The 25,361-nt window shown below is 37.9% G+C and overlaps 2 protein-coding genes across 5 annotated transcripts; both read left to right on the forward strand.

Annotated features, from left to right (window-relative positions):
• The first annotated feature begins 350 nt into the window (after nucleotides 1-350).
• Nucleotides 351-2,905, forward strand: LOC110916785 (basic blue protein-like). 4 transcript variants are annotated; one of them, XM_022161448.2, is made up of 5 exons: nucleotides 351-700; nucleotides 1,283-1,599; nucleotides 1,677-1,708; nucleotides 2,118-2,261; nucleotides 2,361-2,905. In XM_022161448.2, exons 3-5 carry the CDS (start codon nucleotides 1,693-1,695, stop codon nucleotides 2,561-2,563), a joined length of 363 nt encoding a protein of 120 aa, XP_022017140.1. In that variant the 5' UTR covers nucleotides 351-700; nucleotides 1,283-1,599; nucleotides 1,677-1,692; the 3' UTR covers nucleotides 2,564-2,905. The 4 variants fall into 4 exon arrangements, 2 of the variants coding, with proteins under 2 accessions (XP_022017140.1, XP_035841066.1); XM_035985173.1 differs by having other exon boundaries at nucleotides 1,283-1,427; nucleotides 1,519-1,708; XR_002579998.2 differs by lacking the exon at nucleotides 2,361-2,905 and having other exon boundaries at nucleotides 355-700; nucleotides 1,283-1,427; nucleotides 1,519-1,599; nucleotides 1,677-2,255.
• Nucleotides 2,906-18,343: 15,438 nt separating this feature from the next.
• Nucleotides 18,344-20,808, forward strand: LOC110916909. Its single transcript, XM_035985174.1, has 9 exons — nucleotides 18,344-18,668; nucleotides 18,759-18,851; nucleotides 18,956-19,073; nucleotides 19,150-19,515; nucleotides 19,695-19,781; nucleotides 19,864-20,001; nucleotides 20,087-20,209; nucleotides 20,282-20,527; nucleotides 20,598-20,808. Exons 3-9 carry the CDS (start codon nucleotides 18,999-19,001, stop codon nucleotides 20,640-20,642), a joined length of 1,080 nt encoding a protein of 359 aa, XP_035841067.1. The 5' UTR covers nucleotides 18,344-18,668; nucleotides 18,759-18,851; nucleotides 18,956-18,998; the 3' UTR covers nucleotides 20,643-20,808.
• The last annotated feature ends 4,553 nt before the right edge of the window (nucleotides 20,809-25,361 follow it).

Consider the following 25,361-nt stretch of genomic DNA (forward strand, 5'->3'; position numbering starts at 1 on the left):
CTATAAAAAGTGTGACTAAATATAATACACAACCACATTATTTGTGTGACGGTGTGGCTAAAAGGTAATATATAGGGCCACATATACTATTTTGTGTGACCGAAGGTTAGACAATAGTCACACTTAAAATTACAAGATTTTATGTGGCTTTATATAAACATTCATCACACCATCGTTACTTTGTTTATTTTTGTGTGACGAAATAATAGTAAATGTCATATAAAATATATGTGATCAAAAAGGTTAGATAAGAAATTTTAATGTGACTGTACATAGCCATTAGCCTCACCATTGACACTTTAATTTTGTTTTGTGTTACAGAATAATAGCAAAAGCCACGAACAAAAAAAATTGTGTGACCAAATAATATACAATAGCCACACTTATATATCTAAACTTTTAATCATCTCGTAAGGGTTCCCACCTCTTACCATATCTGTTCTTGGTTTCAATTTGAGAAGATCGACTTTGTGAATCCCTTTTATCTATGAGATTAACGTTAGTTCTTAAACGTGCATGTGTAATTTTCTGTTCCCTCCGTACCGGAGATGATCTAGGTTAATTTCTGAATTGTTCAATTAGGAGAGTTTTAGATCTGCAGATTTGAGTTCAAGTGAAGCAGATTTGAGGCTTGGTTCTAATTGCAGGCCACGGGGATTGGAATTTCCTATGATCCCTCCTCATATTACGACCGGAAAAGGTGAACTCTCGTCTAGGGTTTCATATTGGGGGAATTCAAACACATTGAATTATCATGTGGTTAAAATGGGTTCTCTTTATGAAAGCGTATAAATTGTTAGTTTTCTGAATTAATTTCCATGGATGTTATTTGACATTGGTTTTAAAACTGAAGTTGATTTGGTTTGTTTAGTGATTCAGTGATTACAGTTGTATGTGATTATATTATAGAATTGGAAGATTTTCACTTCTCATCTTGTTTAGTAAACATTAATGTTGTTTGATTAATGGAAAAGAGTTGATGATATGAATATCTGCTTGTGAGAAGTTGATTGAATACAGTTAGACAAGAAAGATGTATATGGCCATTGCCTTTAGGATAACATATTGATTAAATTTTGTAAATTCCCTCAAGCGTTTGTTGCAAGTTGCATTTTTTCATATTTAAAATCACAAATTTGTTTGCTGGCAACTTTTGTTGTGCGTTTGTGTTGGTCTTTGGGCTGGGGGCTTAGCAATGCATATAGGTATGCACTATTATAGCTAACACGTCTTTTTTATTCAAATGGATTACAGATCCAAAGTTAATATATTGTTTTTGCAGCCTGGTGCAAGACGTTGCTGATTCGTTTAGAACCGGAGCTGCAACGAACAACTGGAATGAGTGACCAAAGCTATTATTACTGGTGTCGAAATGACTGGAATGAGTGATAGAGTTTGTGTTGACCTTTGCAGCCTCATGAAACCTGGTATTCTCAGCCCATCTGTTCTGGTTTTCTGATATTTTTTTCTTTATAAATTTGATATTTTTTAATAAATTCCTGAAATATTTATTTGTAGGTTGGATCTTTTGCTAGAGGATTATTTCTTGTTCACTCACAGTCAAACTACATTGCTACTAGGCCTTTCGCAGTTAACACTGTGAGTTTTTGTTGAGATCTATTAATTTACATTATTTTTTATCAATAGTGACTAATATCATACCAACATTTACACAGTCCCGTCCATGCCTATATGGCGATTTCAGGAGGTAAAACTTGCTACCTATCAGCAGGGGCGGCTGCACCCACATAATGTGGGTCGGGGTCCCAGGACCCCAATCATTTCATTAAATATGTGTTTTATAAAGTGGCCCAATACTTTGGCGAGTCGAGCTCGAGCCGAGCTTTGGCTCGTTCAAGCGATAATGAAGCATGCTCGAGCCGAGCTTTTAGCTCGTTTGAGGTTGTTCTTAAAATAGCCCGAGCCGAGTCGAGCCGAGCTCGAGCTCAAATAAGTTTTTGTTCAAATTATCTTTTTTTTTCTTGTTACGGCAGCGGTGGCAAGAGACACGTACCGTTTCGACGCGTACCGTTTCGACCCGTACCTTTTCGACCCATACCGTTTTGACCCGTACTGTTACGGATCAGTTCTGTTTGAATTGTTTTGAGTCTGAACAGAACCTTCAGTCGCCGAAATTTGTCTAGTAGTGGTATGCGAGGTAGCTCAGGCAGCTACTTATGTTGTCGGCGATGACAATGGCTGGACGTTTAACGTCAATGGCTGGGAAAAAGGCAAGAATTTCAACGCAGGCGAAGTCCTTGGTATCCTATCACCACTTTCGATATAATAATAATATGTGTTGATCTTATTAAAGAAGTGCGTATTTAATTACTTGAATTGTTATTATATGATTGTAACAGTGTTTAAGTACGCAAAAGGATCACATAATGTGGTGGCTTTGGACGAGGGAGGCTATTGTGGATGGGATGTATCCCCATACGATGCAAAGGTGTACACAAGTGGAAATGACCAAATTACCCTTGTGAAGGGTTCTAACAGCTTCATTTGCAGTTTATCTGATCACTGTAATAGTGGCATGAGGCTTTTAATCTCTGCATCTTAAACAACAAGATAATAGTATTTGACTTTGAGTTATGGAATAATGTGTTTCTTGCCTATTTATTGTGTGTCTTGTTATAGATGTATTATTATCAATTGTTTACTCTAAGATAAAACTATCTATGACAAGTTTTCGATATAGCAGTTGCTATCACCAACACAAAAACACCTCGGTTTAACATTCCTATGTTAGTGATGGAGATTTATGGCTGGTTATCTGTGCTATTCGCCAGAATAACTGGAAAACTTACACTTATTAGCCCTCCGGTACTTCCATTTTCATGTTTATTTTACGATATTCCCCGCTTGCGGTGTGCATATATAATATATATTAGTTATTGTTTTATCCTTGATTTGTAATTATGAAACATTGGTCATTAAGTTTTGCAACATCCTGATGTTAATTTTTTTACATTTATAGTGAAAATTTATAAACTGCTAAAAATGTACATTTGCCTAACTCAAAAGTCTGCAAATGTTTTTTTTCATCTGGTTTATCAAATTTACACTTGAATGTTGATCAAAGTTTGACTTTTAGTGACCTTCAGAAGCATAGTTATTGTTAACTATAGAGTGATTATTATTGAACTTGTTGGATTCATTGGTATTTCATCACAAAGCTAAGATCTTAATCCATTAAAAAGGTGTACAATAGTCTAGTTGACTTTAAAAGTCAAGAATGTGCATTCAAGGTTTACCAGTGTCTTGATCTGCACAATATGTTTGCATAAATTCAGTGGCTAGTATCAATTTCTAGGTTGTTGACTTTACAAAAAGTCAAATATAATATTATCGTATCAATTTTGATATGAAATGAAACATGATAGAAATTAATGATGTGCATGTCCCCACATATAAATTCTTAATTCGTACTTGTTGTGTCAACATATTAGTTGAAATTTATATAAATAGCGAGCTTGGGCACATTTCCTAAACGTGCTTGTTTTTAGGCTCGAGCTCGTTATAATCAACTAATTTTGATTTTTTTTTCAAACCAAACTTAAATAGTTTATAACTAGCTCGGTTTATTTTCACCTAACTATTTGTTGTTTATGCTCACATCCCATTCATTTACCAAAAAATCATTTCCCTCCTGACAAGTAATCCAAATTTTCATTTCCCTCCTTATACCAAGATTCATTTCCCCCAAATTTTCATTGCTTTCTCAGTCCCCTCTAAATCTGATTGCTTATTCGCATGGTTTGACAAGTCACGTTATTCACAGATCTGCATAGACATGATTCACACTGATTGTTTTTGAAACGAAGGCACGGATAAATCTTTGATAGTCTGCGCAAATCTGTGACATTTCACACGAATCAGAAACATCAACTGCTGAACAGAACCTTCAGTCGCCGAAATTTGTCGTTTTGCGCAGAATCCAGTCCTTTACACTGCATTTACACTTGCAGAATCGACACTTTTCCGCAGAATCTGTTCGACAGATCCGTTTCGCTGATTTTTTGTTCAAGGTTTGTTTGATCGAAAACAGCGATAAGGGATCGACGCGTACCATTTCGACCCGTACCGTTTCGACGCGTACTGTTTCGACGCGTACCGTTTCAACCCATACAGTTTCGACCCGTACTGTTAAGGCGTTGCGGTTCTAAACGTTGCGGTTCTAGTCGGAGGATAAACTGGTTAAGGCGTTGCGGTTCTAAATGTTGCGGTTCTAGTAGTCCCTGTTTTTCTAAAAGTTGCATAAAAAGTGTATAAATGAATTTAAATCTTATATCCTAACAGCTCCTAGTAGGAGGATAAACTGGTTAAGGCGTTGCGGTTCTAAACGATAGGTCACGAGTTTGATCCTTGCAAAGGGCCGGTTCTTTAAAGAAGAACCCCCTTTTTGACAGATTTTTGAAATATTTACAACTTTGGTCCCTGAAGTTTCAGTTTTTACAAAAGTAGTCCCTATTGTTTCTAAAAGTTGCATAAACAGTCCCTATACTTTCATAAAATGTACATAATTGGTCCCTGATGTTTCAGAAGTTGACACAAATGGTCCTTGTACTGTTCAGTTAAATATCCTAACTGAGTTAATGTTTAAAATCTTTATATGAAAGTTAACCCCGTTAGACCATTCAGTTAAAATAGTTTCAATGATGACCATATGAACCCTAGACTTTTTAAAACAATTTATATATATTTATTTCTTTTATAAATTAAGTTTCAAAAATTACAATTTAGTCCCTGGACTTGTACTTTCAAATAATTACGGTTTCAGTCCTTGAAATTAAAAAGTAATAGATTTCAAGTAGGTTTCAAAGAATGTCAAATAGGTCCCTCAACTAGTAATTTCACAAGTAGTCACAATAAACCCTTATAGTTTATGTAACCGTGTTTAATAGCATAAAAACTCAACAAATTTGCAATTGTTTCACGTGTTTGTATCGGTATAAGAATCTATGAGCACAAATCAAGTAGGATCAAATAAGTTTCATTCCAAATACGGTAATTGTTACAATGCAAGTCAAAACAAAAACATGTGTGAAAACCAAGATGGTTACATCAGTGATGGCCAATTAAGCCCAGTGGTGATCAAATAGACCCAACGATGCTCATTTAGGCCAAATGATGGTTAATTACGGTTTTTAAGCTCAATGACGGCCCATTAGGCCCAATGAAAGTCAACTAGGTCTAATGATTGTCAGTTAGCTTCAAGGATAGTTAGTTGAGCTTAATAAAGGTCAGTTAGGGCTAACGAAGGCTATTTAGGGTTGTTAAGCTCAATGATGACCAATTACGCCCAATGACGGTCAATTAGACCCAACGATGGTCAGTTAGGGTTGTTGAGCTCAATGATTGTCAATTAGGCCCAATGACGGTCAATTAGACCTAACGATGGTAAACTAGGTTCAATGAAGGTCAGTTAGAGTTGTTAAGGCTCAGTGATGGCCAACTAAGCCCAGTGGTGATCAAATAGACCCAATGATGGTCATTTAGGCCAAATGATGGTTAATTGCAGTTTTTTAGCTCAATGATGGTCAATTAGGTCCAATGAAAGTCAACTAGGTCTGATGATTGTCAGTTAGCTTCAATTTTAGTTAGTTGAGCTTAATAAAGATCAATTAGGGCTAACGAAGGCTATTTAGGGTTGTTAAGCTCAATGATGACCAATTACGCCCAATGACGGTCAATTAGACCCAACGATGGTCAGTTAGGGTTGTTGAGCTCAATGATTGTCAATTAGGCCCAATGACGGTCAATTAGACCCAACGATGGTAAACTCGGTTCAATGAAGGTCAGTTAGAGTTGTTAAGGCTCAGTGATGGCCAACTAAGCCCAGTGGTGATCAAATAGACCCAATGATGGTCATTTAGGCCAAATGATGGTTAATTGCAGTTTTTTAGCTCAATGATGGTCAATTAGGTCCAATGAAAGTCAACTAGGTCTGATGATTGTGAGTTAGCTTCAATGATAGTTAGTTGAGCTTAATAAAGGTCAATTAGGCCTAATGAAACGAGCCGAGCCTTATCGAGCCCGAGTCGAGCTTGAGCCTCAAAACAAAGCTCGTTTGTTTATCGAGCCCGAGCTCGAGCTCTTATAAGTCAATCGAGCTCGGGCTCGGCTCGACTCGTTTGCACCCCTAAGTATGGGTATGAATTTCGGACACGACCCGATAAACAACATGAACCATAGGAAAATTGACCAATAGGGACTAAATTAGTATGATCATTATTGAATTTCGGACACGACCCAAAAATCGTATCATACATATGAACCCGAACATGACTCGTTTAACCCGATTTTTTTAATTTTTTTTCTGAATTTAATATATTAAAATTAAAATTTACTTAAAAAACATAATTGCATATAATAATATCATATCTAAAAATATAATTTTAATTTTCGTTTCCCACCACTTCCCAAAAAATTCTAATTTCCCTCTCTTTCTCTTGTGTATCCAACCTAAAACATGTTCATTTTTAGTTTTCCCCCTATTTTCCTTTAACCCTAAATGGATTCCCCTCCCAAAATTCATACCCAGATCTCGTACTAATACCCCTCTTCTGTTTTTGTTTAACAAGCTTCTTGTTTTGGCATTACGATAAAGAGAGAAAGAAATCAGACACGAAGCATCTCCTTTGAATCCATCTAATCTCTCCTCTGATTAAGGTAAGTGCAAGAACCCTATTTTCTTTGCATTTATTCAAAAAGCGTTTTGTGGTTGTTTATTCAGACCCTGTAAGCAGTAATCTGCAAGTTCTTTTTTTTTGTGGATACAATAAACTTAAAATGATTCAAGATTTAAACTTTGTTGATAAAACTCCACAGATTCGTGAAAACTATGACATTCGTCCTGAAGTTCATGTGTTTGATTGTTGATTTGTAGTGATTCGTTATGATCGATTTTTGTCAATTTTAGTTATAGTTAGATAATTAGGTGAAAATTTGTAGTTAGTTTCAGATTTGTAGTGATTCATAATGCTCGTTTGTCCATCACCCCGGCACCCATAACCACCAGTTTGGGTCGAAACAGTTCGGGCCGAAGCGGTTCGGGTCGAAACGGTTCGGGCCGAAGCGGTTCGGATTGAAACGGTTCGGGTTGAAGCGGTTTGATTCGAAATGGTACGGATCGAAACAGTTCACGTCGAAACGGTTCAGATCGAAACGGTTTGATTCGAAACCCGTCCCGTGCGGAAACTCATGTTTTATAATGACAGTTGAATATGAATATCATGTTTTATGAGGTTTATGCATTATATATAGATTATAGACTTTGGCTCCTTGACCCATTTTGACCCGTTACTCCATTAGTTAATGATAGTTGAATCTGAATATCACGTTTTATAATGACAGTTGAATCTGAATAGTTATGTTATTGTATTAACCAGCTTAAATAAATACATGTCTATATATCAGTTAAACTAAGATGCAGACTACATGACCTGATTTTTGTGCAACAACAGTTAAACTAACATGCAGACCTGTTTTTTTTTGTTTCGGTTTGGTCTGTTTTTTCAGTTTCGTTGCGGTTTCAATATTTTCAGTTTTTTTTTGTTTGGTTTTGGTTTTTTGTTTCCGTTTGATCGGTTTAGGTTTATTCGACTGTAAGTATTTTTTTTTTCTTTTTTATTTTAAGTATTTTTTTTCTTTTTTACTATTTTATATATTACGCAACTTGTGTCGTATCCCAGTAATAAAAGGCAAAGCCAAGTTCATTGACTGTCGTATATTGTATCGGGATTTCCATAAGCGCAACGAGTGCAAAAGCTGCTTCCTTGTGAGCTGGGCTTAGATCTTTGGACATGATACCAAATTAACAAACTGCAGTTAATAAGGCCAAAGTACCGTGAGTTGTCTTTTGAGATAAAAACTACTAATGTCATCTTCAAACCAACAACAATCCCTCCAACCTTTAAAAAAATTTCCTAATAACCAAACCTCTATAAAGAAAACCAGTAATAAACATTCTAAAAAAACTTGAATATGAAAAGAGTTTATTGAAAGTGAGGGATGTGTTTGTACCTGAAACTATCCCATCGGGTCGGAACAGGTTCAGGTCAGAACGAGTCAAACTCATTTCTGGAAAATTTATTCATTCTCTTTATTGTATATAATAACAACTTTTGTCAAACTCATTTCTAGCATCATGGAAGTTGAAGAAGAAATCATGGAAGTTGAAGAAGAAAGCGATTTCTCGGATAGTGATTTGACAGGTGAATCTGAAAGCGATTTCTCGGATATGGATTTGACAGCACACAAAACAAAAACACCGAAGAGGGGGTTGACCAGGTTACCAAAAATGCGAACAGCATTTGTCACACCCCCAAAATCCACACGCGGGGTATCACCGCTTGGGAGCGTGACTGACCAGGATCAAGCCACCAATCATATTGAACATGTAATTAATATTAAGTAAAATAAATGTAAACCACCCATTCAATACGATAGGTGTTCAAAACATAACCATAATTTCAAAGTGTAGCGGAAGCATAGTAAATAAACCAACAATAGTTAATAGTTTTAAATGTCATAATAGTTCAACGTAGAGACCACGATCCTTGCCCACAACGACCCGCTTCTCCAGTGCAAGCTCCAAGTACCTAACGATCTGCAAGGCATGTAACAGAATGATCAACAAACTAGTTGAGCGAGTTCACAGTAAGTAAATGCGTAATAGTAAGTAACGGGTGGCTCTACAGGGCCAATAGTAAGTTATACAAGTGGGGGCTTCCCATGTTATGTGACCACTAGACTATTCGTATCATCCCTGTTCTTCGTCCGAGAACAGTAGCGTGTATAGGGTGTACGTGGGTTTCACGTACGTATCCTTTGTATCGAGGATAGTAATTAGTATATGACCACGTAGGTGTTATCCCAACCTACGGAAGAAGTAAGTAATGCGTACACGTAGGTTTTACGTGCGTGCCTGACATCCGAGGCAGTAATGGCATATGACCACGTAGGTGTTATCCAACCTACGGAACCACGTAGGTGTTATCCCAACCTACGGAACCACGTAGGTGTTATCCCAACCTACGGAACCACGTAGGTTTTATCCCAACCTACGGAACAGTCCTGACATCCGAGGACCATGATAGGTGATAGTCTAGGAAAAGCGTTTGTACGTTATAAGTCAATTGAAACCTTTAACCCATTCCCACGACCCGGGAATCCCATGCCTTAGTAGGAGTGTGAACTCACCTTGGTTTGCTCGGTATGTTAGGTTATGCACTCACAAGTAATTAATCAAGTCCTAGTGTATGCACGTATAACAAATCAGTTCATGTTCACAATGATACGCATGCAATTTAATGTTCACATAACAGTCAGTTTGCATATCGGCACAACACGTATTATTTCACATTAAATCATCAGCTAGTGTACACGAATACAAATGTTAACATTCATCACCAAGCATAGCATGCCAAATAAATCAAGCATATATCCCATCATTCAAAGTATGTTCATAACCATATATCTTTCGATCCACCCTTATCTTTCGGTACATTAGTGATCTTTCGACACACAGTTATCACAGTTATCCTTCGGACCGAATGTTATGTTTCGAACCAGTGTCATCTTTCGGTCAATGCTATCCTTCGGTCAACACTACTATGGTTCGGTCAAAGCTATCCTTCGGTCACAACTATGTTTCGAACAACTAGTATCTTTCGGTCAAAATCAGTTACGTTTACTCAAAGTTTCCAAGTTTAACCGTGATTATCAATTAACACAAATTTCACAAATCAGCTAACATCAACAAGATCAAACAAGCATGATTCCCATGTTTATCAAGAACCCTAATCTGAATAACAAAATCATTCAAACTATCCGATTTACACATAGGTGCCGATTACATAAACATGTCCGATTACAATATTCGGCCGATTATAAACCTGATTAACATAAACATCTTAACAACCATGACAATTCAATTCGTATATTATCCGATCATCGTGCAAATAATGTCCGGTTCTAACAACATTCTATCGATTAACAAGCAAGTCCGGCCGGTTATCAGGCATATCCGGCCGATCAACAAGGCTAAATCAACATGTTATCATCAAATCGTATTATCAATCACCCATTTAACAAACATCAATTCCTATCCGGTCGATCACCCTGACCTGATTAACTAGCCGATTAACAAACCAATTCGTAACATTGAACATGAAATCATTTAATCAATCAAAACAATACAATTAAACACTAACCGAAAATCTGGATGACGGAATGAAATCCTTCGAACAGGGAATGGGTCTGCTATGCCGTCACACACACACAAGGAAACTAGGGTTTTTGGAAGTAACTATCGGTTTACATGCATTCACGCATATAAACGTATCACAGGAATGGGCCAAGCCCATTAGAAAGACTGGGCCGAAAGATGTTGAAGGATAGAGTCCTTGGTCGAAGGATATGTTTCGAGATCCTTCGAACCGAAAGTTGATCCTTCGAATCGAAGGATATGTTTCGAGATCCTTCGAACTGTATGTCATGTTTCGTGATCTAGACTAAGTGTTTTAATAATAATAATTCTAATATTATTTTCTACCACAGCAAGTAATCACATATAGGCAAAACGACAATACGTTTCATTAAAACACAACGCGTACAATTTCAAGTCCACTAAACAGTCAAAGTCAACGCGCATTTAATGCGAAAGTGAAAGTCAGAAACTCGAGTTGTCACATTATCCCCAACTTAAAAGAAATTTCGTCCCGAAATTTGGTACGCACTCACTGAGGAAGCTAGGTAAGTTACATCGTTCACTGGTTTTCCTGGGGTGTCACATCATCCCCCCGTTGATTTGGAATTTCGTCCCGAAATTCAGTAGTAGTAGCTTCAGCCTCAGAAGTGGATGCATTGGTTTCGAATAGCTGGGGGTACTTTTCTTTCATCTGGTCTTCGCGTTCCCAGGTATACTCTGGGCCACGCTGGGAGTTCCAACGAACTCGAACAAGAGGGATTCTCTTGTGTTTGAGGACCTTAACATCCCGGTCCGTGATTTCAACTAGTTCCTCGACGAACTGCAACCGCTCGTCGATAGTGAGTTCCTTAAAAGGAACTATAAGGGTCTCATCTGATAGGCATTTCTTCAGATTCGACACGTGAAATACATTGTGAACTGCACCGAGTTCAGCTGGTAGGTTTAATCTGTAGGCTACTTTGCCAATCTTTTCTAAGATTTCGAATGGTCCGACGTACCGCGGATTCAGTTTGCCTCGTTTACCAAATCGAACCACACCCTTCCAGGGTGAAACTTTCAATAAAACCCGGTCCCCGACCTCAAATTCCAATGGCTTTCTACGCTTGTCCGCATAGGCTTTCTGACGGTCGCGTGCTGCCGCCATGCGTTGTCGTATCTGTGCTATCTTTTCTGTGGCGTCCACTACAATCTCTGGACCCGTAATTTGACTATCCCCCACCTCTGCCCAACAGAGAGGTGACCGGCATTTACGTCCGTACAATGCCTCGAATGGAGCGGCTTGAATGCTGGTGTGGTAACTGTTATTGTATGAAAACTCCACTAAAGGGAGGTGCTTTTCCCAGCCGTTGCCGAAATCGAGGACACACGCTCGAAGCATGTCTTCTAGTGTTTGGATAGTTCGCTCAGACTGCCCATCCGTCTGAGGATGATATGCTGTGCTCATGTCTAAACGTGAGCCGAAGGATTTGTGCATCGCTTGCCAAAGCTCTGACGTGAATCGTGCATCGCGATCCGAAATAATGGAAGTGGGCACTCCGTGCCTCGAAACAACTTCTTTCAAGTAGATGTCTGCTAGGGTAGAAAACTTATCCGTTTCTTTGATAGCCAAGAAGTGAGCAGACTTTGTGAGTCGATCAACGATCACCCAAATAGTGTCATTCCCACGCTGGGATCTAGGTAAGCCCGTAACGAAATCCATGGAAATTTCTTCCCATTTCCACTGTGGTATCCTGGGCTGTTGAAGTAAGCCTGCTGGTTTCTGATATTCAACCTTGACTCTCGCACAGGTTAAGCATTTTCCAACGTAGGTGGCGATGTGGGCCTTCATACTAGGCCACCAATAAGTAGTACTGAGGTCGTGGTACATTTTATCTGACCCTGGATGTACCGAATAGCGAGACTTGTGAGCTTCATCCATTACAAGTTCGCGTAAACCGCCATAAAGTGGGACCCAAATACGCCCCGTTACATAGTAGGCGCCGTCTTCCTTTTGTTCCATGCGTTGCCTTGAGCCGCGTAAGGCTTCAGCTTTGACGTTTTCGGGTTTCAGTGCTTCTAACTGAGCAGCTCGTATCTGTGCAGGAAGACTGGACTGAATAGTAAGCTGTAGCGCTCGCACGCGCTTAGGTAGAGTGTCTTTCCGACTGAGGGCATCAGCCACAACATTGGCCTTGCCTGGATGATACTTGATGGCGCATTCATAGTCGTTTAGAAGTTCAACCCATCTCCGTTGACGCATATTCAAATCCTTTTGCTTAAGAATATGCTCGAGACTCCTGTGATCGGTGTAAATCGTGCACTTGGTACCGTACAGGTAGTGTCGCCATATCTTAAGCGCGAAAACAACAGCTCCCAGCTCTAAATCGTGCGTCGTGTAGTTCCGTTCATGAACCTTGAGTTGTCGCGAAGCGTAGGCAATAACTTTATCCCGCTGCATCAATACACAACCAAGCCCCTGTATCGATGCGTCACAATAAACCACGAAGTCATCCGTGCCCTCTGGCAATGAGAGAATAGGTGCGCTGCAAAGCCTATCCTTTAAGTACTGAAAAGCGGTCTCTTGCGTATTACCCCATCTGTAAACGACACCTTTCTGTGTTAGCATAGTAAGTGGTTGCGCGATCTTTGAGAAGTCTTTAATAAATCGCCTGTAGTAACCCGCCAAACCCAAGAATTGGCGTATTTCTGTCGGTGTACGTGGTGCTGGCCAGTTTCTGATCGAATCAACCTTGGATGGATCGACATGAATCCCATCCTTGTTCACCACATGGCCTAAGAAGTGGACTTCACGAAGCCAGAAGTCGCATTTTGAAAACTTTGCGTACAGTTGCTCTTTTCGAAGAAGTTCCAAGATAAGACGTAAGTGCTGCTCGTGCTCCTCCTGACTCTTGGAGTAAATCAAAATGTCGTCGATGAAAACGATAACAAACTTATCAAGATAAGGTTTGCACACCCTGTTCATAAGATCCATGAAGACTGCAGGCGCGTTTGTAAGCCCGAATGGCATGACAAGAAACTCGTAATGACCGTAGCGAGTTCTGAAAGCGGTTTTGGAGACGTCCTCATCCCGGACTCTCAGCTGATGATACCCTGACCTTAAATCAATCTTGGAATAGTAACACGACCCTTGCAACTGGTCGAATAGGTCATCTATGCGCGGAAGAGGATAACGGTTCTTCACCGTCACCTTATTGAGTTCGCGGTAGTCGATGCACATCCTGAACGTACCGTCTTTCTTCTTCACAAATAACACTGGAGCTCCCCAAGGCGAAGAGCTTGGACGAATAAAGCCCTTTTCCAAGAGCTCTTGTAGCTGCTTCGACAGTTCTTCCAGTTCGGTTGGAGCTAAACGATACGGTGCGCGGGCTATTGGTGCTGCTCCAGGAGCTAACTCAACCTGAAACTCGACTTGACGGTGAGGAGGTAAACCAGGTAAATCTTCAGGAAACACTTGAGGAAAATCACGCACAACTGGTATATCCTCCAGCTTCTTTTCCTTTGCTGATGCGTCAGTGACAAGTGCCAGAATGGCAGTATGTCCCTTTCGTAAACATTTCTGCGCCTTTAAGAATGAGATGATGCCAACCACAGCACCACTCTTGTCACCTTGTACTTCGAGAGGTTCTTGACTGGAGCGAGGAATACGAATAACTTTTTCTTTGCATAAGATCTCCGCGTGATGTTGGGATAACCAATCCATACCGATGACGACGTCGAAACTACCCAAAACTATGGGTATGAGATCAATCGAGAAAGTCTGACCCGCTAGAACAATACTACAACCCTTGACTACCTGTGCGGCTTCCACACTTTTACCATTGGCTAGTTCTACGACGTGTTTGGTGTCTAGGGGTGTTGGTGTACGTTTTAATAATTTACTCATTTTCAATGACATATAGCTTGTATCAGCACCCGAATCAAATAAGACAGTAACATAAATATCGTCGAGAAGAAACTTACCCATAACCACATTGGGATCATTCACTGCGTCTCCTCGACCCAACACAAAAGCACGACCACGAGCTTCATTGCCGTTGTTGTTGTTGTTTCCCCCGTTATTGTTGTTATTGTTCCCATTGCCCTGATTGTTGTTGTTGTTCTGGTTCCTGTTTAGCCGAGGGCAGTGTCTCTTGATGTGACCTTCAGCACCACAATTATAGCACCCCTTGTTGCCCTGTTGCTGATTCTGCTGTGCTGGTAGCTGCTGCTGGTTCTGGTTCGCAGGTCGAGCGCTCCTACAATCTTTGGCCTCATGACCCATCTTGAGGCATCTTTGACAACGAACCTTATTACACTGGCCACTGTGATGTTTGTTGCAGGTGTTACACTTTGGAAGGTTTCCTCGATACCCTCCCTGTCTGTGGCTGCCTGAGGAGTGCTGACTGGGACTCTGGTAACTGTCTGTCTTTCGTTGCTGAGCTTGTGACTGTACTGAAGCTGACCCCTTGCTAGAATCCCCATCCCATTTTCTCTTACTTTCACTGGGAGTAGCAAGTGTAGTAGAAGCAGTAGCGGTAGCAGTAGCACTGACACGCTTAGGCAGTTTATTCTGTTCCACTGCCTGATCGGTGATGCGATGAGCGAGACGCTGGATTTCCTGGATGTTGTTGAGGTTAGCCGAGGTAACGTGGCTCTGTATTTCTGGTGCCAAACCTTTGAGATACAACTCAATACGCTTGTATGGAGGGTCCACCATAGTTGGACATAACACAGCCAACTCATTTGATCTCTTGGTGTAAGCTTCGATTTCCGAACCAACCATTTTCAAGTTATACAACTCGTCCTCCAACTTGTGAATGTCTTCTCTAGTGCAGTATTCCCTCTTGATCAGTTCTTTGAAGTCATTCCAGGGTGTGGCGTTAGCAGCTGCCAACCCTAAGATCTGCACTTGTGCGTTCCACCAAGTGAGCGCAATCCCTTCAAGTGTGCCAGTGGCGAACTTCACCCTGCGAGCCTCAGGGCATTCACACATTTCGAAAACCGACTCGAGCTTTTCAAACCAGTGGAGGAGTCCAACTGCTCCCTCCGTGCCACTGAACGAGCTAGGACGACAATCCATGAAATTCTTGAAGGTGCACCCAGGTTGTTGCTGAGCGGGTTGACCTATTGTGTACGAATAGGGCAAAGTTAAGTACGAGAATTAATGTAGGATCTAAAGATCCTAGTGTCTATACTGCAGGGTATACTACCTGCTTGGGCGGCTGCAACTGCCGCAGCAACGAGAGCCTCTAGCTGGGCTTGAGTCATGGTAATTCGTGCGGCCATTGATCTTCACATCAAAGGCAACATAAGTGAGAAAGGTTCGCGAATAGTGCGATGACAGAAGAGTGTAAGCACATAAGTATTCTCATGCAATGACAAGTTGTGAGCAAAGTAATGTAAGCATACTACGAGCAAAGTTCTATGCAAATTCTAGCAAGCAGGTAATAAACATAAACCTTATTACCTAGTATGTCGAGTCTTGCACGTGGAGCGAAGCGTCGTTGTGGATCGTTGAGAGCACTGTTCTGGTTATAGTCTGGTTTTAATAAAAACGTTTTTCCATATTAAAACCAAGTTCTCTATAACCAATGGCTCTGATACCAATCTGTCACACCCCCAAAATCCACACGCGGGGTATCACCGCTTGGGAGCGTGACTGACCAGGATCAAGCCACCAATCATATTGAACATGTAATTAATATTAAGTAAAATAAATGTAAACCACCCATTCAATACGATAGGTGTTCAAAACATAACCATAATTTCAAAGTGTAGCGGAAGCATAGTAAATAAACCAACAATAGTTAATAGTTTTAAATGTCATAATAGTTCAACGTAGAGACCACGATCCTTGCCCACAACGACCCGCTTCTCCAGTGCAAGCTCCAAGTACCTAACGATCTGCAAGGCATGTAACAGAATGATCAACAAACTAGTTGAGCGAGTTCACAGTAAGTAAATGCGTAATAGTAAGTAACGGGTGGCTCTACAGGGCCAATAGTAAGTTATACAAGTGGGGGCTTCCCATGTTATGTGACCACTAGACTATTCGTATCATCCCTGTTCTTCGTCCGAGAACAGTAGCGTGTATAGGGTGTACGTGGGTTTCACGTACGTATCCTTTGTATCGAGGATAGTAATTAGTATATGACCACGTAGGTGTTATCCCAACCTACGGAAGAAGTAAGTAATGCGTACACGTAGGTTTTACGTGCGTGCCTGACATCCGAGGCAGTAATGGCATATGACCACGTAGGTGTTATCCAACCTACGGAACCACGTAGGTGTTATCCCAACCTACGGAACCACGTAGGTGTTATCCCAACCTACGGAACCACGTAGGTTTTATCCCAACCTACGGAACAGTCCTGACATCCGAGGACCATGATAGGTGATAGTCTAGGAAAAGCGTTTGTACGTTATAAGTCAATTGAAACCTTTAACCCATTCCCACGACCCGGGAATCCCATGCCTTAGTAGGAGTGTGAACTCACCTTGGTTTGCTCGGTATGTTAGGTTATGCACTCACAAGTAATTAATCAAGTCCTAGTGTATGCACGTATAACAAATCAGTTCATGTTCACAATGATACGCATGCAATTTAATGTTCACATAACAGTCAGTTTGCATATCGGCACAACACGTATTATTTCACATTAAATCATCAGCTAGTGTACACGAATACAAATGTTAACATTCATCACCAAGCATAGCATGCCAAATAAATCAAGCATATATCCCATCATTCAAAGTATGTTCATAACCATATATCTTTCGATCCACCCTTATCTTTCGGTACATTAGTGATCTTTCGACACACAGTTATCACAGTTATCCTTCGGACCGAATGTTATGTTTCGAACCAGTGTCATCTTTCGGTCAATGCTATCCTTCGGTCAACACTACTATGGTTCGGTCAAAGCTATCCTTCGGTCACAACTATGTTTCGAACAACTAGTATCTTTCGGTCAAAATCAGTTACGTTTACTCAAAGTTTCCAAGTTTAACCGTGATTATCAATTAACACAAATTTCACAAATCAGCTAACATCAACAAGATCAAACAAGCATGATTCCCATGTTTATCAAGAACCCTAATCTGAATAACAAAATCATTCAAACTATCCGATTTACACATAGGTGCCGATTACATAAACATGTCCGATTACAATATTCGGCCGATTATAAACCTGATTAACATAAACATCTTAACAACCATGACAATTCAATTCGTATATTATCCGATCATCGTGCAAATAATGTCCGGTTCTAACAACATTCTATCGATTAACAAGCAAGTCCGGCCGGTTATCAGGCATATCCGGCCGATCAACAAGGCTAAATCAACATGTTATCATCAAATCGTATTATCAATCACCCATTTAACAAACATCAATTCCTATCCGGTCGATCACCCTGACCTGATTAACTAGCCGATTAACAAACCAATTCGTAACATTGAACATGAAATCATTTAATCAATCAAAACAATACAATTAAACACTAACCGAAAATCTGGATGACGGAATGAAATCCTTCGAACAGGGAATGGGTCTGCTATGCCGTCACACACACACAAGGAAACTAGGGTTTTTGGAAGTAACTATCGGTTTACATGCATTCACGCATATAAACGTATCACAGGAATGGGCCAAGCCCATTAGAAAGACTGGGCCGAAAGATGTCGAAGGATAGAGTCCTTGGTCGAAGGATATGTTTCGAGATCCTTCGAACCGAAAGTTGATCCTTCGAATCGAAGGATATGTTTCGAGATCCTTCGAACTGTATGTTATGTTTCGTGATCTAGACTAAGTGTTTTAATAATAATAATTCTAATATTATTTTCTACCACAGCAAGTAATCACATATAGGCAAAACGACAATACGTTTCATTAAAACACAACGCGTACAATTTCAAGTCCACTAAACAGTCAAAGTCAACGCGCATTTAATGCGAAAGTGAAAGTCAGAAACTCGAGTTGTCACAGCATTTACAAACTCGGGTGGAAAAAAACACAAAGTTACATTTGATGAATTGGAGAAGTTTTCTGGGGAATATAGATCAGAATTTTCTAGTTTTTTGGGAGACCAAGTAAGAGAATATGTCAGATTTAGGTTTTTAGCGTGGAAAACAGTGCCAACAGAAGTAAAGGATAAATTGTGGGAGGAAATAACGGTTAATTCTTTTCTCTTAATTATAAATGTATTTTTACATTTTCATGTGACTAACATACAACTTGTATTATATATTGCAGCGTTTTTATGACATTGATGCATGTCGTAGGCATTTTGTAATGACTCGGCTTGGTGACCTGCTTCGAAATTTTAGAAGAAAAGTGTATGCGGGATACATAGTACCTAACTTAGGTAAACCAAAGAAACTTGCACGAATTCCTAAGAGGTATCGTTCAATGGTGGAGCAAACAGACTGGGACAAGTTTGTAACATATACACAATCAGACGAGTTTAAGGTTTTAATCTTTTATTCTAATGTTCATCATTATTTTATTTTAAATATAATTTTAAACTCTAATGAAATAATTACAAAATTTTGTTGTAAGGATGTGTCAAATAAGAGAAAAACAGCACGATCAAAATACGTTTATGATCATCACTTGGGACGAGGAGGGTATGCTTATCTAAGAGACAAACTGGTAACTTCATTTCTTCAATTAAAGTTTTTTTTTTGTGCTTATAATGATTTTTTGTTTGTATGTCTGATGTGTGTGTCCGTTATTTTTGTTGTATATATTACAAGGTACAAAATAACGAACTTTGATGAGATCCCCTCTCGTGCTTTAATGTGGAGGAAAGCAAGGGAAAACAAAAACGGAGAATACAAGAATGTTGATGTAAAAGACATAGCTAATAAAATAGTAAGTTCAACTTTAAACTTTTTTGGTTTATTTTTAATTACTATAATACATGTTTATTTGTTAACAATTTCTATAGATTGACACTGAAACGCAAATTAAAGATGGATCCGTGAACCTTGATCCGGGCACGGATGCACTCACATTAGTATTTGGCAAAGAAAAAGGTGGGTATTTAAAAGGTGTTGGTTATGGAGTGACTTCTAGTAGATATTGGCAGAGTCCTCGAACAAAAGGATCATCAAAAGAACGAATTGCACAACTGGAGTTTCAACTACATAATGAGAGACTTGAGCGTGGGAAAAAAGATGAACAAATTAAGACCCTTTCGATGCAGATGGCAGAAACAAATAACACCCTTAATCAAGTTTTAGCTCATCTGGCTGCACAAGGACAAACTTTACAAATATGTTCATTATCTGCAGACAAAATGTCACAAACACAAGTAAGTGACTTATTTTATTAGCAAATTAATACCTTAATAGTTTTCAAATGTTAACCATTGTTAGCTACCATAAATAGCAACCTATTTATATAAATTTACCATGTGCATTACAATTTTAGAAATTTTCCCTGTTTTATCGAATCGTATTATCTGTATTGCTTCCTTGTTACATTTTGTAGGTAAATTCTTTGGATAAACATGACGGATCAAAGCATAAGGCCAATGCTACCGCATCTAAAATAGTGCAAAAAGAAATGGCACCAACGGTAAGTATGATAATTTCATTATTTTTTTTATAATTTCCCATGTAATTATTGATATTTCATAACACATTTATTTGAATTGTAGGTAAAATCTATGAACAATAGTACTGGATCAAAGGACAATACTAATGTTACCACATCTAACATATCAAGTAAAGTAGTGCAAACAGAAGTCACTTCTCATGCTAAGACTTCTAAAATGGTGCAAAAAGAAATGATAACGGTAAGTGTTTGACAATTTCGTATTTTTTATAGTTTTTATGTGTGATTGTTGATTTTTTATAACTTAATTAATTCAATGTTTTTAGGAAAACGTGAAAACTAGAAAAAAAGATGTTTTGTCTACGCAAGAGACTTCACTTCTTGGGACATCATCGCAGTTGGAATCACAAGAAAATATACATAATACACATTCAACAAATGTCCTAGAGGTATGTGTTACGAAATACATATTTATATTGATTTTAACCTTAAGATGTTAATATAAAATATTTTTTTTGTAGATCAAGTGTACTCTATATATTATAAATATGAACAACTGTGTGGCTTATGGTACAATTCATTTGTCAACGGGAAAACAAAGCATTCATGGAGTTCCACTACAAGATAATTGCTATAGAGTTTCTATTGATAAAGTTGTAAAAGAAGCAGCATTTTTACCGGTAGAATCATGTGAGGTCAAAACAGTTGGGGATGCACTAAATACTTTTGTTGCTTGGCCAAAATACCTTGTCAAAACTAGCCAAAAGGTTTGTTCTTTATTAATATATGATTAATTACTCTAGCTATTGATATTTGTTTTCATGTTTTTTGCTTCAGATACCAAATCTATCAAGCATTCAAACACAAAACTCTACAACTTAAGTCGCTAAAAAGCAAAAGATATGTTTTACAACGCTAGATGGCATCAAAAAACAGGGAGCAAGAAGAACAAGAAAAACACTTTAAACTAGTACTTATTTTATGTTTACAATCATTTCCTTTTGCAACATTTGTAGACAGTTTTTGATTAGAAGTTTAGTTTTTGGTATTATCGTGAACAGATTTTGGTTTATTAATTTTAATATTATTTGGTTTTAGGTTTTCTCATGTTTATTATTGTTTTTTTATTATTTGGATATACATGTGTGGCTAAAGGTTAGCCATAAGCCACACTTAAAAGCACAAAAGTTCCTGTGGCTTTACATAAACATTAGCCACACCATTGTCATTTTATCTTTTTGTGTCACAAAATCATAGTAAACGTTATTTAAAAACAAATTATGTGTGACCAAAGATTAAACAATAGTCACATAGTAAAATTACAAATTTTCATGTGGCTTTACATAATTACTAGTCACATCATCGTCACTTTGTTTATTTTTCCGTGACGAAATGTTAGCAATTGTTATGGGTAAAAAAGATTATGTGTGACCAAAGGTTAGACACTTGTCACATATAAAATTACAAAATTTCATGTGGCTTTACTTGATCATTAGTCACACCATCGCCATTGTGTTTATTTTGGTGTGACGAAATATTAGCAAAAGCCATGGGTAAAAAATATTATGTGTGACTAAAGATTACACAATAGCCACACTTAGAGAGAAAAAAAATTTCATGTGGCTTTACATAACTTTTAGCTACACCATCCTTATTTTGATTTTTTTATGTGACAGAATGATAGCATCTGTAATGCACAAAATGAATTTGTGTGGCCAAAGGTTAGATGATAGCCACACATAAAATCATAAAGTTTTATGTGGCTTTACATAATCATTATCCACATTATCCTTACTTTATGTGACGAAATGATAGCAAATGTCATGAGAAAGTAAATTATAAGTGACCAAATATTAGCCATTGCCACACTTAAAACCACAAAACTTCATGTAGCTTTACATAAACATTAGCCACGCTATCATCACTTTATTACTTTTGTGTGACGGAATAATAACATATGTCATGTGAAAAAAAAATGTGTGACCAAAGGTTAAACAATAGTCACACTTAAAATTACAAAATTTTATGTGTGACTAAAGGTTAGACAATAGTCACATATAAAATTACAAAGTTGTTTTTTAGTGTCAAGAAATATTTTTTAGCCACAGTTATAGTAAACAGATGTGACTAAATAATAAAATGGTCACACTTACAGTGAGTTCATGTGGCCGTTCCAAACATTTAGTCTTACTTAATAAATGGAATGCTTAATTACAACAACTCTTTTTGCCACATTTTTTTAATTGATGTGGCTAAAACAAACTTTTAAGTGACTATATAATATAAACAACCACATTTACAATAAATTCATGTGGCTGTTGTTACCCTTTAGCCACACTTATTGTACATAATGTCTGATTTCCAGCAAGAGATAGTGGTACCCTTTAGCCACACTTTAAAGTTTCTACGGCCACTAAACGTGAATGTGGTCGTATGATACCTATGATGACTGGACCTTTGGTCACACTTGAGTTGAAAATAAAAAGTGTGATAAAAGGCGTATGGTCACTCTTTTTTTGTGTGGCTGTAGCCCTATTTTGGCGTAGTGTTTGGGCAGAAGCAATTGCAAATGCATGTTTTACTCAAAACAGAACCCTTATCAACAAAAGGCTAAACAAAACACCCTACAACATTATAAATGGAAGGATTCCAAGTGTAAAATTTTTACACACATTTGGTTGTAGATGCTTTGTTTTCAATGATTTTGAAAGTCTTGAAAAATTTGACAGAAAAGCAGAAAAAGGTATTTTTCTTGGATATTCTTTGTCCTCAAAGGCTTATAGAATCTTCATTCTTAACACAAGGAAAATCAGAGATAGTTTATATGTCTCATTTGATGACTTATCAGAAACTGAGGTTTCTGATGAATACATGAAAGAAATAAATTTTTCTGACAAACAAGAAAATTATGAGCATCTCTTTGAAATGATAACTAAAGACTTTCTAGAACATGATAAATCTCTCACATATAAATCCTCAGAAATATCATGTACTAACCCTGCAGAACAAGTGAATAGCACACCAGAAAGTCAAAATTCTGGTGCATTACACACAACAGAGGCAACTCAACAGGGGGAAACTTCAAATCCATCAGAACCAACAATTGTTTACAACAGGTTAAGATGGATCAAAGGGCATGTTCGTTCTGATATCATTGGCAATCCAGCTGATGGTGTGAGAACAAGATCTGCTATTGCACATGAATGTGCATATGTTGGGTTCTTGAGCAAAATAGAACCTAAATCTGCCAAAGAAGCTCTGAATGACCCAGACTGGATACAAGCTATGCAAGAAGAGCTGGATCAATTCGAGAAGAGCAAGGTATAGGATCTGGTACCTAAGCCTAAAGACAAATTTGTCATAGGCTCAAAATGGGTATACAGGAATAAATCTGATGAGAATGGCATAATCACCAGGAACAAAGCAAGGTTAATGGTCAAAGGTTACTGTCAACAAGAAGGTATTGATTATGATGAAACTTTTGCACCAGTAGTTAGATTAGAAGCTGTAAGAATTTTTCTTGCTTATGCTGCATCAAAGGATTTCAAAGTTTATCAAATGGATGTGAAATCAGCTTTCCTGAATGGTAAAATTGAAGAAGAAGTATATGTGCAACAACCAGAAGGCTTTGTTGATCCAAAATTTCAAAATCATGTTTATAGATTAAACAAAGCCTTATATGGGTTGAAGCAAGCTCCTAGAGCCTGGTATGAAACATTATCAAACTTCTTAATCAATTCCGGGTTTACCAAAGGTGCTATTGACACCACACTTTTTCTCAAAACACACAAAGATCATACCTTGTTGGTTCAGATATATGTTGATGACATTATATTTGGATCAACAAATGAAAAATTTTGCAAAAAGTTTCAAAAGTTGATGACCAGCCACTTTAAAATGAGTATGATGGGTGAATTAACCTTTTTCTTAGGGTTACAAGTCAAACAAAGAATTGATGGAATATTTTTTAGTCAATCAAAATATGTGAAAACAATTCTACAAAAATATTCACTTGAAAACTGCTCTGTTTCAAAAACTCCCATGGCAACAGGGAACAAATTAGATTCTGATAAAGATGGAATAGGTGTAGATATTAAAACCTATAGAGAGATGATAGGGTCATTGCTATATTTAACAGCAAGCAGACCAGATATCATGTTTGCCACATGCTTTCTGGCCAGATATCAATGTGATCCTAAAGAATCCCACTTAAAAGCTGTAAAAAGAGTTTTCAAATATCTAAAAGGAACTTCAGAACATGGTCTCTGGTTTCCAAAGGATACAAACCTTGAACTAATTGCATACACAGATGCAGATTATGCAGGGTGTAAGATTGACAGAAAAAGCACATCTGGTGCTTGTCAAATCTTGGGGGAAAAATTGGTATGTTGGGCAAGCAAGAAGCAAAACTGTGTTGCCACATCAACAGCAGAATCAAAATATGTTGCAGCAGCAAGTTGCTGTTCACAAGTGCGTGGATGCAAACTCAATTGAAGGATTATGGAGTAAATCTGACAAAAATTCCAATTCTATGTGATTCAAAGAGTACAATTGCAATAACAGAAAATCCAGTTCATCACTCAAGAACCAAACACATAGATGTCAGATATCACTTCATAAAAGATCATGTGGAGAAAGGTAACATTGAAATGTATTTTGTTCTAACTGAAAACCAAATTGCTGATATCTTTACAAAACCTCTTGATGAAAAGAGACATAACTTTTTGATCAGCAAACTAGGCATGGTTAACTTAAAAGATGAAAATTTTTCAGAAACAAAAACAACACAAAATGAAAACCAAATTGATGATCATCAAAAGATTGATAATCAAAGGACAATTAAACAAAGTTCTGATGAAGAAACCCATCTATCTGATGGAACATCAGAAGGTCTAATAGATCATCAATAAATGTGATGATTTATCAGAAATTCTGAATAAATATCAGAAAATCTGATGAAAACATCAGAAATTCTGATACTCATCAGAAATTTTGTTTAAACTACAGAACGATCATTAATCATCAAGGGTCCATATCTTCATAAATATTCCATTTGTATAAATTCATAGTTGTACTTAGTTTATTTTTTGTTGTTTTTTTATTATTTTTCATTAAAAAAACAAAAAGGGGGAAATGTGTGCATGAAGATAAAATTAAATCCAGAAAATCAAACGTCACAATTTTTTTAAAATTAAATTTTATCTTACATTTTCAACTCATGCAACGTCATTCTGTCATAAGGAGTTTAAGAGACACGTTTAGAAGCTATGAAAGTAGCCTCCTAGCTATTGAATGCTTACTCACACAAAAGGCTTGGTAGACTGTCATATTCACTACAATGGATATCGTCTTAAATGAAGAGATGAAAAGAAAAGTTTTTTTTTTGTTAATATGAAACTATCACTTTCATCTATAAATATTAACAACCAGAAAAAGACATTCTTCACAACAAAATCATCTCTTCAAAAGCCTGTCATCAGAAAACTTCTTATTTCAAATGGGTCGCCCAAAATCAATGGAAATTAACCAATTCCCTCTCAACCTTCACAAAAATCATAATCTCAGGCTAAGATCTAACTTGGAAGGGCCTGCATGGGAGGA

Source organism: Helianthus annuus, chromosome 16 (genome assembly GCF_002127325.2).
Source record: "Helianthus annuus cultivar XRQ/B chromosome 16, HanXRQr2.0-SUNRISE, whole genome shotgun sequence".
Classification (NCBI taxonomy): domain Eukaryota; kingdom Viridiplantae; phylum Streptophyta; class Magnoliopsida; order Asterales; family Asteraceae; genus Helianthus; species Helianthus annuus.

Excerpts from the sequence above, each read along its gene's own strand:
- LOC110916909 (XM_035985174.1), top strand. The coding sequence starts at position 18,999 with ATGTGGAGGAAAGCAAGGGAAAACAAAAACGGAGAATACAAGAATGTT. Across the intron at positions 19,074-19,149 it reads AAGACATAGCTAATAAAATA|ATTGACACTGAAACGCAAAT; the intron begins GTAAGTTCAACT and ends CAATTTCTATAG. Across the intron at positions 20,528-20,597 it reads TTGTCAAAACTAGCCAAAAG|ATACCAAATCTATCAAGCAT; the intron begins GTTTGTTCTTTA and ends TTTTTGCTTCAG.
- LOC110916785 (XM_022161448.2), top strand. Across the intron at positions 2,262-2,360 it reads CAACGCAGGCGAAGTCCTTG|TGTTTAAGTACGCAAAAGGA; the intron begins GTATCCTATCAC and ends TGATTGTAACAG.